Here is a 14,498-nt window from a genome sequence, read left to right on the forward strand (position 1 = left end):
TTGCTTGAACCCGGGAGGTGGAGGTTGCAGTGAGCCGAGATGGTGCCACTTACTCCAGCCTAGGCAAAGAGTGAGACTCCATCTCAAAAAAACAAACAAAGAAATAAACAAAAAACAAACAAACAAAAAAAACTAATAGAGAAGATACTTATATATATATTTGGTCACATCCTAAGGTTTGCACTCCAAGAGCAATTCTGAAAATTTAGGTTCACTGACATCATGATCTATGAATCTCTTCTGAAATGGTCATTCCATTTCCACGATGGAACTCTAATACTCTAAAATTTGGAATAAATGAGGTTCTATGGCCTCCTGTTCAGTCTAAATGTCTTCACTTCCTTGAACAAGCCAGCAACAGCCTTGTTTTATTCCCTAGAATTTCAATCTCAGTGTGTTTAAATATTTTGTCACATCAGTAAGAAAGTCAAATTTTAATGATACTTGGGGATGTAGCAAAATTAGTGTTCAGAACCTCTTAGCTCCAACTCTTTTAATCATTCAATAAATTTAAATAATCAAAACATCTGATGCCATTAAAATAGACTAGGCTTACATGCCCTACGTTGTCTTCTTCCAAAAACCCTGTAAATAAGTACCAGTTAAGGGCATGAGCATGAAGAGAAATGGAGATCTTTATCTGTTTCTGCAGTTAACCATAGAGAATCTAGCATACCTAGTTCATACCACATACTCTTTTCCGGAAAGAGAAATGAAGCCTGGGGTTCATAAGCCCTCTCTCCTGATGGAAATAAAACGTTGAAAACAATTTTTCCCTTTTTCTGCTGGTGCCACATCTGTGAGAAGTACAATTAGCTTTTCCATGTTTCCATGTTTAAACCAAACTTCTCAAATTTCATTTGGGCAGATGGTTAAGTTCAAGTCATGTGTCCTGGCTAATTGGATAAAACATTTTCCCCTGTAATATCACAGGCACAATGTTGACAAAGGTATCATGTGACAGGTACTTGCATACTCTGACAGTGGGAACATAAAGGGATGAGGTCTTTGGGGAGGACAACTTGTCAATACATTTCAAGAGCCTTGTACGCTTCATACCCCTTACCCAGTGACCTCATGTATAGAAATCCAAACCAAGAAAGTGATGAAATGATGACAAAAGGTATACATTCAAAGATGTTCACTGCAGCATTATTTATAACAGAAAAAAGTAGGACCCAAATATCAAAGAAGGGAATGCTTTAATTAGTTATGATGCACCTTTATGATGATTTTATAGCAACAGGAGTAATGTTTTCAAAGAATACTTCATGACATGAAGAAATTCTTATGAATTAACATTAAGTTATGAAACTAAGGCATAAGCAGTATCTGGTGTAATATACCAATTAGAAAATTTACATATGGCCATAATGCCTTTGCTAGCCCCATGTTCACTAAGTCCCTAGATACTAAGAGGTCAATGAGGTCTGGCCCTTCTTGAACTACATTGTCCTGCTAATCTCATCCAAATGAAGAATTATGTGAAGTTTACAAAGTTCTTTAAGAAGTTATCTTTAGCAAGGAGTGGTAGAAACACAGAATGCAGCCCATCTATTTTCAGCAGTCTATTTAATGGAAAAGGCGAAGTTTTCAGATTTGGGCCTTTAAAAAGAGAGTGGCCTCTGTGAGGATTTCCATCCTTGGGACCTCTTTCCCTTCTCAATTTACCTGACCTTTCTTCTTTAACTCCATCTCCTTCCAGATCCCTGAGGGCCATGTTCTCATTCCCTCCTTTAGGAACTGTGCTCCTCATCTCTAAAGGAGGACAGTCTGCCTCTCTGACCTTTTCAATATACCTGGTTTGGGTCAATTTTCCATCAATTACTACCCTTCTCAGCCATTATAAGATCAATGAATCACTGTTGATTTCCTCATTTGCTTCCTAAGAAGTTATCACATTTCACCAAGACAGTGGGTTGGGCATTCATATTTCTTGGAGACAATAAAAAATTTAGTAAGGACAGCATTTCCTTTCTATTAGTCGCATTTAGCTTTGCTCCTTTCAGAAGAGTAGCCCCTAGTATAATATTGTTGTGCTAGGAAGCTGTTGGTGCTCTCCTGAGCTTGGTTTACATTTCAAACCCACTAAACCAGCTGTCAGTGGCTCTTCCACTTTGTTACCCAGAAAGAGTGGTGTCAGTGCCAATTAAATTCTCTTTGATGGCATGAGTTACCATGATTGAGAGACAGGAGCTAGTAAGGGGAGAGATTTCTCCATTTTTAAATTGCTACAATGTCTCTTTCCCTAGGCTGTGAGTTTCTTCAAGCCAGTATCAAGTCTGACTCATCCAGATACTCAGCCATCGTTGAGAAAATACTCTGCCCATCAAATTAGGCTGTCTTTAAGTTATCAATATAATCTGAGAGCTTGGTATGGGGAAGGCTGGGAGGTAATGGAATGTATTAATGAAGAGCATGATCTTTTCAAGCTTCTTTCTAACTTCAGAATATTTTCCTTTCTTTTGGATTCAGCCATGTTTTAAAATTTTAGTATTTTATCCAGCATTTATATGTGTTCATGTAATCAAGTAGACCCTCCTCATTAACTTAGCTATGTTCACTCATGTTCATCTTTAAATTTTTTCTTTTTAATATTTGATATGTGCTTCCCAGATCTTCTTTCTATATGAAGTGTTTTTGCTCAGGCTGCTATAAGAAATACTATAAACTGGTGGCTTATATACAACAGAAATTTATTTCTCACAGTTCTGAATGCTGGAATTCCAAGATCAAGCTGCAGGTGTAGCTGGCTTTTGTTGAAGACCTCTTCTAGGCTGCAGACTGCTAACTTCTCATTGTATCCTCACATGGTAGAAAGATAGCTAGCTAGCTCTCTGGCCTCTCCTTGTAAGGGTACTGTTCTTCTTGAGGGCTCCACCTTCGTGACCTAATTACTTCCCAAAGTCTTCAACTCCAAATGCTATCACATTGAAAGCTTCAACATATAAATTTTTGGGGAACACAAACATTCAGTCCATAACATGAAAATAATTTCCTATGCCTCTAAACATTGCTGGGAGACCCCTGAAGATAGTCATATGGTCTGGGAAAAAAGTTAATAAAATACCTGCTCCTTAGTTCTTTATTGCTCCAAGATACAGTCTCTCCATCTGTTGCAAGTTTTCTTCCTTTCCTTGTTAGGCCAACAGCCTCACTTCTATTTTTCTTGGTAGCTGGATTTACCACTTTTATTTAGCTCATGTTTATATCGGCAACTTGGTTTTAGTGTCTTGAGTACATAATTAGGAGTAGAATTTTTAGGTCATAAGAGTATGTTTAACTTTATAAGAAATTGCTGGCCGGGCATGGTGGCTCATGCCTGCAATCCCCACACTTTGGGAGGCCGAGGTGGGAGGATTACCTGAGGTCAGAAGTTCGAGACGAGCCTGGCCAACATGGTGAAACCCCATCTCTACTAAAAATACAAAAACTAGCTGGGCATGTGAGTGGCACATGCCTGTAATCCCAGCTACTCAGGAGGCTGAGGCAGGAGAATTGCTTGAGCCTGGGAGGCGGAGGTTGCAGTGAGCCAAAATTGTGCCACTGTACTCCAGCCTGGCTGACAGAGCAAGACTCTGTCTCAAAAAAAAAAAAAAAAAAAAAAAAAATTGCCAAACTGTTTTCCAAAGTAACTGTGCAAGTTTGCATTTTCACCAGCAATATATGAGAGTTTTAGTTGTTCTGCATCCTTACTAATATTTGGTATTCTTAGTCTTTGAAATTTTAACCATTATAGTGTTTGGTAGTGGTATCTTATTGTGATTTTATCTTATTGCATTTTCCTAATGACTAATAATATTGAACATCTTTTCACATGCTTATCATCCATTTGCATATCTTCTTGTTCAACCATTTTGTCCGTAATTGGGTTGTTGGTCTTTGTCTTCTTAATACTGAGTTGAACAGCAGAAATTTTTAATTTTGATGAGGTCTGATTTATCAGTTTTTTCTATGGTTACGCTTTTCGTGTCCTATGAACTCTGCCTAATCAAGGTCACAAAAATGTTTGTTGATGCTTTCTTCTAAAAGTTTTATAGTTTTTATTCTAGATTTTGGTCTATGATCCACTTCAAGTTTATATTTGCATATGGTAAAGGTACTGGTCCAAGTTCATGTTACTTTTGCATATAGATAACCAATTGCTCTACTACCATTTGTTAAAAAAACTGTCTTTCCCCCATTGATTACCCTAGCTCTTTTGTCAAAAAAATCAATGTACCATACATGTATGGACCTTTTTCTGGATGCTATTCTGTTGTATTGATCTATAAAGTATGTCTATATGCTGTATGTTATGTGGTTATGCAAATCAGATGCTGTTTTTATTATTGTAGCATTATAGTAAACCTTGAAACCAAGTAGTGTAAGTCCTCCAATTTAGTAATTTATTATTAAGTATGTTTTTCCTTCTTTTGAGACGGAGTCTTGCTCTGTTGCCCAGGCTGGAGTGCAGTGGTGTGATCTTCGCTCACTGCAACCTCTGCTGCCCGGGTTCAAGTAATCCTGCTTCAGCCTCCCAAGTAGTTGGGATTATAGGCACTGGCCGCCATGCCTGGCTAATTTTTGTACTTTTAGTAGAGATGAGTTTCACCATGTTGGCCAGGCTGGTTTTGAACTCCTGACCTTAAGTGATCCACCCACCTCGCCCTCCCAAAGTTGTGGGATTACAGACATGAGCCACCGAGGCACCCAGCCTATTACGTTTTTCTTTTACAAAATGTTTTGGCTCTTCTAGTTCCTTTATTTATATATAAATTTTAAAATTAGCTTGTCTTTTTTAATTATAAAAGTTATTTAATGACTGGGATTTTGATGGAGAGTGCATTGAATTTATAAATTGCTATTGTCCAATGAAACTTTTGGTGATTATGGAACTATTCTTTTTTAAAAAATTAAATTAATTTATTTATTTTGAGACGGTCTCACTCTGTTGCCCAGGCTGGGGTGCAGTGGCATGATCTTGGCTCACTGCACTGCAAACTCTGCCTCCTGGGCTCATGATCCCCCCACCTCAACCTCCTGAGTAGCTGGGACCACAGGCATGCACCACCATGTTTGGCTAATTTTTGCATTTTTAGTAGAAATGGGGTTTTGCCATGTTGGCCAGGCTGGTCTTGAACTCCTGAGCTCAAGCAGTCCACCTGCTTTGGCCTCCCAAAGTGCTGGGATTACAGGTGTGAGCCATTGTGCCCAGCTGAGAACTATTCTTTATCTGCTTTGTTTAATGTGGTAGCCAGTAGCCATATATGGCTATTAAAAACTTGTAATTTGGCTAATTTGACCAAATAACTTTAATTTTAATTTAATTTTAATTAATATAAAGTTAAATAGCTACATGTAGCTATTGGATATTTATTGGATAGTGGAGCTTATAGATAAGTTTCAGGAGAATTGACATCTTAACAATATTGTTTTCTGATCCACGAACATGGTGTATGTCTTCATTTATTTAGGTCTTCTTTAATTTCTTTCAAAAATAGTTTATAGTTTTCACTGTACAAGTCTAGCACATATTTTGTTAAATTTATCTGTACTTTTATTTTTACGTTGTAAATAGTATTATTTTCTTAACCTGAAGTTTTGCTTTTTGTTAGTATATAGAAATGCAATTGACATGTGCATATAGAAAACTCGCTTATTAGTTCTAGCAGCTTTTTGTACATTCCTTTGGATTTTCTAAGTATACAGACAATCATGTCTTTTGTAAATATAGACATCTTTATATTTTTCTTCTCAGTCTATCTGAATTTTATTTTTGTCTTATTCTACTGGCTAGGACTTCCAGTGCAATATTAAATAAAAGTGTTGACAGTGGACATCCTTCTCTTCTTCCTGATTTATAGAGAAAAGCATTAATTACTTGTTTAATTACTTCCCATTCACCCCATTGGTGAGGGGAAATTCCTGCCCTGGCGTTATGGGAATGGCTGAATACATGACACCTGACATGACAGATGAGATTGAGAGCAGTTTATTAGTCACATATACTCACAGCCCAGGAGAAGATGACATTGTACACCATCAAAGGGCCAAATGGAGATTATACTCAGGAACACAGTGAACAATCAGTGGCTGTAGGAAGCAGGCTTTGTAGTTTCAAAAGGGTTGAGTGCTTCCCTGTTTCCTATGAGAGGATTTAATTGGCTTGTTTGAATAATTCTGTGGATTGGTAGGGAACTGAAACCACTCAGGGATAATCGGAACTATACCTGATCTGTTTGATAAGGAGGGTTGTTTGACTTGGGGACCTTATCTGTGTGAGGAGAATGGGGAGGAGAACTTGTGGTTAGGTAATTCCAGGCCCTCCTGTTTTTACTAGATGTGAAGGCAGCATATAGTGTTATTTTTAGGCCTTACACCATAAGCATTCAGTAATTCATTATTAAGAATGATGTTACACATCTTCTTGCTGAAAAGACCTCTATAATTATGTAATGTCCTCTTTAACATTTTTAGCAATATATTCTGTTCTGAAGTCTACTTTGATATTAATCCAGCCTTCTTTGGATAAGTGTTTGTAAACTCTGTTTTTTCTTCCGTTTACTTTAACCCATATATATCTTTATATTTATAGTAAATTTCTTGTATACAGCATAGAATTAGGTCTCGCTTATTTTTTCCCCCAATTCACTCTGTCAATCTCTGCCTTTTAATTAGAATGTTTAGACCTGTGCTTTCCAATATGGTAGCTGCCGGCCATATGTGTCTTCTGAGCACTTGAAATGTGGCTAATTCAGATTGAAACATGCTATGAGTGTAGAACACAAACCTGATTTTAAAACATAGTATGAAAATGTATACAAAATATCTCATTATAATGTTTTGGCCAGGCGTGGTGACTCACACATATCCCAGCACTTTGGAAGGCCGAATCACTTGAGGTCAGAAGTTTGAGACTAGCTGGCCAACATGGTAAAATCCAGATTCTACTAAAACAAAATACATGGTGGCATGGTGGTCTGTGCTTGTAGTCCCAGCTACTCGGGAGGCTGAGGCAGGAGAATCACTTGAACCGGTGAAGCAGAGGTTGCAGTGAGCCAAGATTGCGCCACTGCACTCCAGCCTCAGTGACAGAAACTATGTCTCCAAAAAAAAAAAAAAAAAAAAAAACAACTATTTCTGAAGGACATAGAAGACTTAAACAGATTATAAGATATATCATGTACTTGGATAAAAGGACTCAGTATCATGAAGATGTCATTTCTCCCGAAATTAATCTGTAAATTTACCACAATTCTAATAAAATACCAGCAACATTATTACTTTTTTCTTTCTTTCTTTTTTTTTTTTTTTTTTTTGCAATTAGGCAAGCTGATTTAAAATTTTACATGGAAAGAGTAAACAACAATAGCCTGTTTATTAAAGAGCAGAATAACAAGTATGTCCTAAGAATATAAATGTTGGATATGGTATGATTAAGTGGGTGTGGCTACAGGAGTAAATGAGAACAAGGCTTGGAAAGAAGTTTATACCATGAAGGGTCACAGAGGAAACACAAGGTTTTGGTTTGGTGTCAGAACACAGGAGCAAGGGGAAATCCTAGGCCAAAGCCTTTATTGGGATTTCTGTGAGAATCGCAAGGTAGAGCAGAGTAAACATTTAGGATTGGCTATTTTGAATACTTCTGGTGGGCTGTGGCTATAGATGCCCATCAAGGGGATCTCTCTTTGGTGCTCCTCCACTTTGCTGAGCATGCCTGTGTCATTGCTCTTACCACATTGTTTGGAAATTAATTGTAAACTGAATTTGTGCACGTTAATCCTTTCTTTCCAATTAGTTTGTAAACTTCAAAGGCATGGTATTTTTGATGTGAAAATTACATGAGATAACACAGATGAATTTCCTAGCATAATTTCAGTCTTCCCTGAGTCTGCTACTTTCTGCCTGAAACTTTGTATAAGTCACTTAAACTCTGTAAGCCTCAATTCATCTTCTGTATAAGAGGCTGATATTAATACAAATATCATAATGCTGCTCTGAGAATGAAATGAGTTTGTGCATGTAAAAATATGATTATAAATTAAATATTTCTCTCATTCCATTCTGCATCTAACTTAGTGGCTAGGCACATGGAAGGTATCATTTTAATAAATACCAACCCAAATGTCCAACAATGATAGACTGGATTAAGAAAATGTGGCACATATACACCATGGAATACTATGCAGCCATAAAAAACGATGAGTTCATGTTCTTTGTAGGGACATGGATGAAATTGGAAATCATCATTCTCAGTAAACTATCGCAAGGACAAAAAACCAAACACCGCATGTTCTCACTCATAGATGGGAATTGAACAATGAGAACACATGGACACAGGAAGGGGAACATCACACTCTGGGGACTGTTGTGGGGTGGGGGGAAGGGGGAGGGATAGCATTAGGAGATATACCTAATGCTAAATGGGTGCAGCACACCAGCATGGCACATGTATACATATGTAACTAACCTGCACATTGTGCACATGTATCCTAAAACTTAAAGTATAATAATAATAAAAAAATAAAAAAATAAAATTAGTTGGAAAAAACAAAACAAAACAAAACAAAACAAATGTTTATGGAGGGAGTGGGTGAATCCTACAGGGTATATTTTGCTTGAAAGAAGGCACCCTTGTTGTGGGTGGGTGTTTTCTGTGGAGACAGAAATCATAGGAGGTCTCTGGGGAAGACAGACCTCCCAGGGACATATGAATGGTAGCATGGGGAAACTAATTCCCAGGAGCCCAGGTGGGGGACGTTTTCCCCCAACTTCCCATGCTGTGTTATTTCACACAACAAAAGGGAAGTCTCTGAAGACTCTAGCAGTAGTGAAGAAGACTATACTCCCTCCTGCACTGCTTCCTGAGGAATAGCTGACACAGAGGAGAACTGAACCTGGTCCTGTCAGCAAGCTGGTTTTCCAGGCTTTTTGTCTCCTCTGCCCAGCAGGCATTTGTCTATCAATTCTGACTAACAAAACTTTCTGCAGTGATGGAAATGTTCTATACATATGTTGTCCAATATGGTAGCCAGTAGCCACATGTAGCTATTGAGCACTTGAAAAGTGGCAACTCTGATTAAATAACTGAGTTCTAAATTTTACTTAAAATTTAAATTGACCAATGTGGTTCAATTTAATAATGTTATATTTGTCTCTTTATCCTCAGCATCTGCACAGAGCCTGGCTCAGAAGAGGCATGGGGGATGTTTGTTTAAGTGAATTATTCTAAACCGTGCTAGATTCTTTTATTGGCTGGATTTATACTCATCAAATGTATTTTCATTCATCACCCTATTTGTGACTTAGAGCTACTCTTTGTGGTAGGCAGGACCTTTGTCTCAGTTTGTTGGAAGAGGAAACTGAGGCTCAGTAAGTTTAAGTGATTTGCCCAAGATTATAAAGCTATAACATCAGTCTGAGTAGAACCCACATCTTTCTCTTTATTTTTCCATCTCCCTATACTTAAGGTAGTTCTTTTGTTCTTCTTAGCCCTTATTGACTCCGCCGACACCGAAATTCCCACAACCCTCACAGCCTTTACATAAGTGTCATTAGGACTGTGGAAAGCACATATATATTCATCTTGATAGTTGTGTGGACATGGCTTGTGAATTTTAAACTGTTCAAATGTGAGAGATAATTCTGATAGCTATTTTCATGTAACTTTCTGTACAAATTCTTACCCCTGATTTTAATGCAGATGAATGGATAGTTCCATGCATGTGGCCAGCATCTTACTTAGAAGGGCTTCCGGTCTGTCTCTGCATTTCTGCCTCAAGGCTTTCTCTCAAACTCTAGAAGTCTGCTCAGCCCTGGCAAGCATAACCAGGAAATGTGAGAGAGTTCAAGCTGGAAGGTGGAGAGCAACCCTCAACCAATGGAGACAGAAATTAGGAGACAAATGCTCCAGACTCCGTGTTCTTCAGTGGGACAACGGCAGGCACACATTCTACCCTGTTTTTCAGTCTCCAGCAAGATTAAAAATAGTTGTCTACTAAAGCAATCAGCTCAGTAACACATTTTTCTTAGCGTTTTCCCCCCTTCCCTCTTTCACTCTCTCCACCTCACTTCCTTTCAGATTACCACCATTTTCCATTCAGCAGACATTGACTGAGATCCTACTTTGTGTCATGCACCACGCTGCACTATGGAGTATAAAAAGATAAGAGATCAACCCTAGGTATCAGAGAGCTCATGGTCGAGAAGGAAATAATGCATAAAGCATTTGGAATAGAGGGCATATACAGGGGACTGTGGGAGGGCAGAGCTGGTCAGGACGGGTAATGTTCCAGCTTGGTTTTAGACGATAACGGCGTGTCACTACTGAAAGGTGGGAAAGAGCAGCCCATATTTACTGAAAAATACGTCAGCAAAAGGATAAGTCTTTTCTGGGGTTGAGGGTTGCCGTTGCGGAGGGGCAAGGAGCCAGAACCCTTTGGGCCTCTGTGTGTTTGGGTTGGGGTGGGCACACAGTTGGTTTTCAGTGCATTTCAGTTGAAGACGAGTAGCCCAGGCAAACCAAGAGGAGAAGCTTTGGGAAATCAAGAAACCTGTCCCAAGTCCCCAAAGTTGAGCACCAACCACAGAAAAGCCAGTTTAGCTAGTCTGGGCGGTCAGTACGAGGACCCCGGTCGCCGGCAGGAAAGCGCCATCCTTACAGACCTGGCCCCTGTGCTCTAGGGGTAGCGGAGCCTGCTCAGTTTCCAGGATGCGGTGGTTCGGTTGCGGAGGAGCAGCGCCGCGGAGCCCAAGTCCCAGCTCGGGCCCGGGCTCGCGCCGCGGGGGCGGGGCCTTGGACGCACGCTCCTCCCAGGCGTCCCTCCCGCCCTCAGCCGCGCGCCGGCCACCCGCGCGCCTGCCGCCCGTTGCCCTGGTAACCGTCGTGCCGCGTCTTCCTGAGGGAGCTTCTGTCAGCCCACTGATCCCACCACCCGCTCCCTACTGCCCCGCGGTCTTCGCGTGAGCTCGGAGACTGAGGGACAACAAAAATGGCGGAGGGGAGCCAGTCGGCGCCTGAGGCAGGTCTGTGGGGGCGGCCGATCTGGGGAAGGCTGAGGCGGCCAGGCTGTCCTGGGTCTCAGGCAACAGGGGACTCGGGCATGGTCCTACTCCTGAGGAGACGCCCCTGTATATTTGCGCGGTGGGTTATGACTTCAGGGTCAGGGGTCAAGGGTGGCGTGTACCCCTCTGAATGGCGGGCAGGGACCTCGAAGTCCGGGTGATGGAGGGGAGTGTGGGTTAGTGTGCACACTTCTGACAGAACATGGGCCCGAAAGGGGCTGGGATCTGAGAGAAGAGACAGGATCTTAATCCTGGGATCACCTGTGGTGAAGGCTAATCCTAGGGCTAGGCTGTGTCATGGAAAGGGTGTACACTGCCCTGTGGGAGCATGGGAGAGATCCCTAAAGGGGCATGATTTGGGCTGGGGGTGGGAGTAGGAGGCTCTGACTCTAAAGAGGGAGGTATACGTGGAAGGTGTGTTACTTTAATATCAGACAGTGCCATGGAACGGGGAGTTAGAGTATTTGCGTTTGGAGATGTGCAGTGTCCTCAGGGTCACTCCTGGTCACAGAGAAATTTATGCAAATAATCCTTGTATGGGTCCTTAAAAAGACAAGAGACCTTGAGGGGATACCCGGAGCCCCAGTCCTTTAGGAGCCTACCAAAGGAGGCTGGAGCCTGAGTGTGAGTGTATGTGGGTTCAATGATCTTGAAGGTCATTCAGAATCAAAGGAGTGCATGTCCATACTTCTGTGGGTGGAAGATAGCCTTTAAGGGACAGGAAGACTGACAGGAAGGGAGACCCAGGATCCTACTCCTGAGGGGACCCCTTGTGCATATGGCTGGGCTTTGTGAGATACTGACTTTAAGTGTCTCACAGGGTCATAGAAGAAAGCAAAGGTTTTTACAGTTTTGAGTATGTGGGAGGGAGTTTGCCTCTAAATGAGGCTGACCACTGAAGAACTGGATGTTACAGGATGGCATGGGTGTGTGGGTAGAAAAGAAGTGGCTTTGGGGATATGTGTGTGATGGGTGTTGGCAGTGGTATACATAACCTTGTATATATGTCCTAATCTGGTATTATCATTACAAGAGTGATCCACTTGAATTACTTTGGTCCTGGGGTGTGTGTGTGTGTGTGTGTGTGTGTGTGTGTGTGGTTATGGTACATACACACCCCAGAAACTGGAACTCAGAAATAGGTTCGAGGAACCATTATGTCTCAAGACCTTCATTATTTCTCTTTCTTTCATGGCATCTCTGTTTTACTGAGCAGCTCCTCTACTCATTTTATAGTTTTAGCTCCCTCATAACTTGAACATGCTCATTCCTTTATTCATTCATCCACTCAACAAATATCGAGTGCTAACTATATGCCAGGCAATAAGTTAGGCATTGGAAATTCCCTGCTTTGGATGAGCTTATCTTGTTCTTCTTTTCCTTTTTTTCTCATAGCATTTATTGCCTTTGAACATACTATTTAATTTACTTGCTTGTATTGCTTATTTCCTGTCTCCTTCCACTACAATGTAAGCTCTACAAGGGCATTGTTTTATCAATACCACATGTCTAGAACTGTTCTAAGTGTATAGTATGTTCTCAATAAAGATTTCTTAAATGAATAACTGAATTACTGATATTGTCTGGAAGTGATATTTTAGCTGACATATGATAGGGACTGGATAATTGAAGAAAAGGGCAAAGAGTGGTCCAGGCAGCAGGAAAACCGTGTGCAAAGAACCCAAGACAGATGGAAACATGTTATGCTGTGTTTAAGGAACTGAAAGGAGACAAGTGTGGGTACACGTGGGGCAATGGGAAGAGAGAAGAGGTACGCTGAAGCCAGATCTTCCAGTACTTTGTAGAATATGATATGAATTTGGGTCAGAAATCCTAAGAATAATGGGAAGCCATTGAAGGCTTTTAAGTGGGAGCATGCCATGATTAGAATAATTAAAAAATAACTCTGGCTACAATATGGAGAGTACAGAGGATACAAGAGTGGATATAGGATATACTCTCCACCAGCTACAGTGAGGAGAGTACAGAGGATACAAGAGTGCATATAGAGAGACCTTAGAAGGTAGCAGTGGAGATGAAGAGAAGGAATTGAGAAATACTTAGGAGGTAAAATTAATAGGACTTAGTGAAATATGAGGATGATGGAGAAGGAAGTATTGAAGACAACTTCTCATTTTCTAATTTGTGCAACTGGATAGTTAGTGGTGCCATTACTGGGATAGGGAGCATTGGAAGGGGCCTTAGGTAGGTGTGAGAGGAAAGATCAATAATTTGGTTTTAGATAAGTGGAGATTCAGGTATCTTTAGGACATCCAAATAAGTAGAGAGATTGACAAGGCAGTTGAATTTACAAGAAAAGTATAAACTGGCATAGAGATAATTATTTTGACATAGAAATAATTACTCAAGCTGTGGGTGTGGATGAAATTGCCTAGAGGGAGAAGAGGCCTGGGATGAAGTGTTGAGTAGCTGCAATATTTCAATGCCTTCCAAAGAGACTGAGAAGGTGCGACTGGAGAGATTAGAGCACAACTAAAGGAATGTTTCAAGATAAATGGAATACTCAGTAGACTGAATGCTGCCAAGCAATATAAAATGAAGGGCTAAAAAACTAGATTTAGCAACAGAGAGGTCATTGGTAACATTGATGGTAGAAAATTGATGATGGTAAAAAGCCAGGTCATTTAGGCGAATAATGCCTCGGTCTTTGTTTAATTCAAATTTCTGAGAGAGATAATTTTATTGACCCTTATTGTCTTTTACCACTAAATCACAGTCCAGTTGTCAGGACTGACTGGTTTTAGATTAGGTGTCCAGCTATTGCTGGCTGGAGTCACCTGATACAAAATATGGCCATCTGGTAATTTCTTATCTCACTTGAAATAGCCAACATTTATGAAGTGTTTATTTTGTACCACCCATTATACTAAGTGCTTTATACATTTTATTTCAGTCTCATAACAACTCTCTAAGGTATTCTCTATGTTTTATATGTGGAGAAGTTTTGGCACAGAGAAGTTGACAACTTAATTAAGATCTGCAAAGAATTAGTAGAAGATTAGTTTTTTTGACAATTTAAATGTTATCCAGATTCATTATTTGGCTTTGTGTTTGTATTACAACATACTACGTTCTGAAGAAATCATAGCCATGATGAAAATTCCTGCCTTACAGGAAATACTCTAAACTAAGCATATTCTAACAAGGTGAAATGGAAAGAAATGAGCTCAGATCCTTGTATAAACCCTACTTCTGTGACTTATTATATGTGGACCTTGGACTCAAGTTTTATGATCTTCAGTTTCCGCATTTGTAAAATGGGGATGATATTTGCAGGATAGTTGTGAATATTAGAGATCATATACTTGAAGTGTCCAATAAATGTTATGTCCTTAGTTCACTTGAAGCTTGAATATAAAAAATTTCAAATGTATTGCATATACTTTACATATAAAAGAAATTATATAAACATACAATGATGAGTATAAGAA

At 40.0% G+C, this 14,498-nt stretch overlaps 1 protein-coding gene across 3 annotated transcripts in view; it reads left to right on the top strand.

Annotated features, from left to right (window-relative positions):
* The first annotated feature begins 10,815 nt into the window (after nucleotides 1-10,815).
* The window catches only part of AGBL4 (AGBL carboxypeptidase 4), a 1,546,465-nt gene continuing 1,542,782 nt past the window's right edge, over nucleotides 10,816-14,498 (top strand). For 2 of the 3 annotated variants that reach the window (XM_063712471.1, XM_063712476.1), the window contains exon 1: nucleotides 10,816-11,007. In XM_063712471.1, the coding sequence (XP_063568541.1) occupies nucleotides 10,974-11,007 (34 nt within the window). In that variant the 5' untranslated portion in view covers nucleotides 10,816-10,973. The remainder of the gene's footprint in view (nucleotides 11,008-14,498) is intronic. The other variant, XM_063712485.1, reaches the window with a different exon arrangement.

The sequence above is a fragment of the Pongo abelii genome, chromosome 1 (assembly GCF_028885655.2).
Source record: "Pongo abelii isolate AG06213 chromosome 1, NHGRI_mPonAbe1-v2.0_pri, whole genome shotgun sequence".
Taxonomy (NCBI): Eukaryota; Metazoa; Chordata; class Mammalia; order Primates; family Hominidae; genus Pongo; species Pongo abelii.